We start from the raw sequence: 3,955 nt of genomic DNA on the forward strand, positions 1-3,955 counted from the left end.
CCAGCCGCCCCAGCCCGGTGTCCGGTGTCCGCGCGTAAAAATAGCCGGGCCGTCCGGCCAGGGCGCGGGGGAGGGGGCACCGTGACCCCGGCGGGGCAGACGGCGGCCAGGCGCCCTCTACCGGGACGCCTGCCTCCCCCCCGCCGCCGCCGCTCTGCGCTTTCCTGGCATCCATCCCGCTCTGAGGTCTTCTTTCCCGCTGTCTCTCTGTCGCCCGAGAGCTCTGTCCTGCGCCTCTCCTAGCTTCCGTGTGTATGAAACCCTGAGCCCTCTGCTGGAGTCACATGTGTCCACACCTCCCTTCCTCTTTCTCTCACTCTCTCTCTCTCCCTCTCTCCCCCTCTCCCGGCTTCCCCATCCCCCACCCTCACCTACGTGTCTCTCGTTCGCTCGTGTGTCTTTGTGTCTGGCTATGTCATCGCTCTGGGTCTCTAGCTCTGTTGGGGACGTATCTCTGAGTATCTTTATAGGTCAGTTGTCTCTGAGGTTTGCCGCTCTGGGGATTCCTCCCAGTCTCTGTGTCTTGGTCCCTTTGGATCTCCGCCTTTATTTTGACTCTTGTTGGAAGGCGGGGGAGAGGGCAGGGGTCTGTCTCCGTTCATCTCTTGTCTCCCTTGATCTGTCTGTTTCTTATCTCTCTGGATCCCTTTTTGCTCATTATCTCTTAGCCCTTTCGGTCTCTGTCCCAGGGTTTCTCTGGACCTCTCCTTTGGGTCTCTTACTTTCCGTATATCTCTGAATGACAGGGAGTGTATGTCTTAGGGCTCTAGAGGACTCAGGGTCTCTGGAGTCACGTCTCTGAACCTTCTCTCCGACCACCACTCCCGGTCAGCCTCACCACTGTCCTGGTGGTTGCCCCTGGGGTCACTCTGGCAGCTGCAAACCACTGAACATGCGCACCCATGCCCTGTGCCCTCTCCATAGTCTGCCCAGGGTCTCCACCTGGATTCTCTACAAGACTTTCTGAGACCCAGAAGGGCCTGAGCTGTAGCCTTAATAGCGGAAAAGGAGGCGGGCTTGCCCGGAACAGGAGGGGTGTGGGTTGGGGAGATGCTGCAGGGTAACTCTCAGGAACCGAAGGGCAGGCAGGTGATGGCCTTCCAGTCACTGGTGTCCAGTGACACGGTAAAAATAGCCCCATCGGCTTGAGGGGAAGTGGGGATTGGTCACTTGGGGCTCCAGGGAATGGGGTTCTGGTCGCCCTCTGCTGGGGGTGTGGAGTAAGGCACTAAAGGTTATAACCCTGCTAATTCTGGCACTTTTTCTGTTCCTGTCTACAGTTCTTTCTGGGATGCTGTGTCTCCCACTGGATTTCTGTGTCCCTCTCTCCAGGTCTCTATCCTTCCTCTCTCTGGGTCTATGTACATCTTTCATGGTCTTTGACCCTCCCTGTCTCTGGTGTCTGTCCTCTTTTTTCTATGTCTCCTCTTTTCTCTTATTCTCTCTGCCCCCGCCCCCCTTATTGAATCTCTGAACTCTCTATGTTTCTGTGTTCTTTTTTTTTTTTTTTTTTTTTTTTTTGCCCCCGCGCCTCGCTCAGCCAGTGAGCGGGAACCGGTCTGTATGTGGGATCCGAACCCTTGACGGGAGTGCCGCCGCGCTTCCCAAGCAGCGCACTAGCACAGTGCACCACCAGGCCGGCCCTATGTTTCTGTGTTCTGTTCCAGGGCAGAGCCTTCCATAAATCACCCAGAACTCCTTCAGTGATCCCAAGTCTCTTCTTTGAGTTGAAGTGGCATCATGATGGGGTCTGGTTTTTCTGAGTGGCACCTCTTCCCACAGTTCCTTAATTCCCACCCAGCTTTGCACACCCTCAACCTGACCAGTTTGCAATCCTTCGGCAACCCCAAACCTTTTGGGGGTTAGGAAATCATGGCCTATCAAGAGCAGCATCTCCTATATCCCCCTCCTCTCTTGCTCTATTGTTGTTTGCTTGGTGGCTGGCCAGTACAGAGATTCAAACTTTTTTTTTTTTGAAGATGACCGGTAAGGGGATCTTAACCCTTGACTTGGTGTTGTCAGCACCACACTCTCCCAAGTGAGCTAACCGGCCATCCCTATATAGGGATCCAAACCCATTGCCTTGGTGTTATCAGCACCACACTCTCCCAAGTGAGCTAACCGGCCATCCCTATATAGGGATCCAAACCCATTGCCTTGGTGTTATCAGCACCACACTCTCCCAAGTGAGCTAACCGGCCATCCCTATATAGGGATCCAAACCCATTGCCTTGGTGTTATCAGCACCACACTCTCCCAAGTGAGCTAACCGGCCATCCCTATATAGGGATCCAAACCCATTGCCTTGGTGTTATCAGCACCACACTCTCCCAAGTGAGCTAACCGGCCATCCCTATATAGGGATCCAAACCCATTGCCTTGGTGTTATCAGCACCACACTCTTCCAAGTGAGCCACGGGCCGGCCCCTAATGGTTGACTTTATAGGTACTACCGGCTGTCATGAGATCCAGTACACCTGGTTTGATAGAAATTCCAGTCTGGGCCTGAGTCTTTTCATCAAACTGCACCTCATGCAATTCTACATTCCTCACCAGTCTCCTCTGAGTGGTTCTACACTGATTGGGGGCCAGATCAGCTGTTCTTGCTGTGCCCCAGTGTTCCCCTGGTGCACCCATCTCCCACGTCGCCCACACTGCAAACACTTTTCATGGGATAGGCCATGCTCCAGTCCCTTGTGATGACTCACCAGCCTCTGAGTGGCTCCTTTTTTTTTTCAGTTGTGGCTCCTCACTTCTATGTGGGTACCTGGAAACCCTGTTAGTGGTCTTGCTGGCCTGGGAGCCACCAAGGCCCTCTTCTCCCCTGCCGCTTCCAAGCACCTTCACCCAAAGGGCACAGCTGCAGCTTTTGCCAGCTCCTGCTCCTTGCACTCAGCAGCTCCAGCCTGGAAGCAGCCAGGATTCAAATTGGTTGGAGCAGTTTTTTCTTTCCGTCATCATGGCTTCTCCCACCTTCATGCACTCCATAGGTCTCTCCTCCTCTTCCGCTGATCTCTTGCAGCCCTAGCTTGGCTGTCATTGCTTTTTTATAATTGTAAATTGGTTGATTTGTAAGAGAGAGTGGGGACTCTGGGGACTGTCTATTCTGCCATCCTGACTGGAAGTCAAATTTTCTATTTTAATATCTTTTCTATCTTAAAAAAGAAAAAACAATTTCTTTGACCCTGCTTTACTTTCCTGCTACTATTACTCCTCTGCTTCCCTCATAACAAAATTCTCTAAAGACTTTTCTCTACCTGAGGTCTCCACTTCACTTCCCACTGTCTTGTCAAACCTCAGTCCTTATCTTATTGCATCTCTCAGCAGAACTGGATACATTGAACACTACCTCCTTTTTTTTTAAAAGATGACCGGTAAGGGGATCTTAACCCTTGACTTGGTGTTGTCAGCACCACGCTCTCCCAAATGAGCGAACCGACCATCGCTATATGGGATCCGAACCCGTGGCCTTGGTGTTATCAGCACCGCACTCTCCCGAGTGAGCCACGGGCTGGCCAACACTACCTCCTTCTTGAAGAACTTTCCTTCCTGGCCTTTCTGGGCATCACACTCTTCTGCTTTTCCTCCTGCATCACAGTCAATCTCCTTTGCTGGTTTTCCCCACTTTATCTGAACTCTAAATGCTGGAGGGCCTTGAGATTGAGTCATTTGAGCTCCTCCTTTCTCCATCTTCCCTCATCTCCTAGGTGACTTCATTCAGTCACATGACTTAAAATACCATCTCTATTCTACTGACTCCCAAATTTAGGTTTCCAGCTCCAAACTCTACTGTAACCATCAAACTCATATATTCCAAATTTCTTTCTTTTTTTAGTGGCTAGCCAGTGCGGGGATCCAAACCGTTGACCTTGGTGTTATCAGCCATATATTCCAACTTTTTTTTTTTTTTTTTAAAGATGACCGGTAAGGGGATCTTAACCCTTGACTTGGTGCT

General features: G+C 51.6%; 1 protein-coding gene across 1 annotated transcript in view; it reads right to left on the reverse strand.

The window, feature by feature from the left end:
* KCNA7 (potassium voltage-gated channel, shaker-related subfamily, member 7) overlaps nucleotides 1-175 on the reverse strand; it is a 3,302-nt gene extending 3,127 nt beyond the window's left edge. Inside the window, exon 1 of the mRNA XM_008569335.1 lies at nucleotides 122-175. Coding sequence (XP_008567557.1) covers nucleotides 122-175 — 54 coding nt within the window. The remainder of the gene's footprint in view (nucleotides 1-121) is intronic.
* Nucleotides 176-3,955: the final 3,780 nt, after the last annotated feature.

The sequence above is a fragment of the Galeopterus variegatus genome, unplaced genomic scaffold (assembly GCF_000696425.1).
Source record: "Galeopterus variegatus unplaced genomic scaffold, G_variegatus-3.0.2 Scaffold486, whole genome shotgun sequence".
Taxonomy (NCBI): Eukaryota; Metazoa; Chordata; class Mammalia; order Dermoptera; family Cynocephalidae; genus Galeopterus; species Galeopterus variegatus.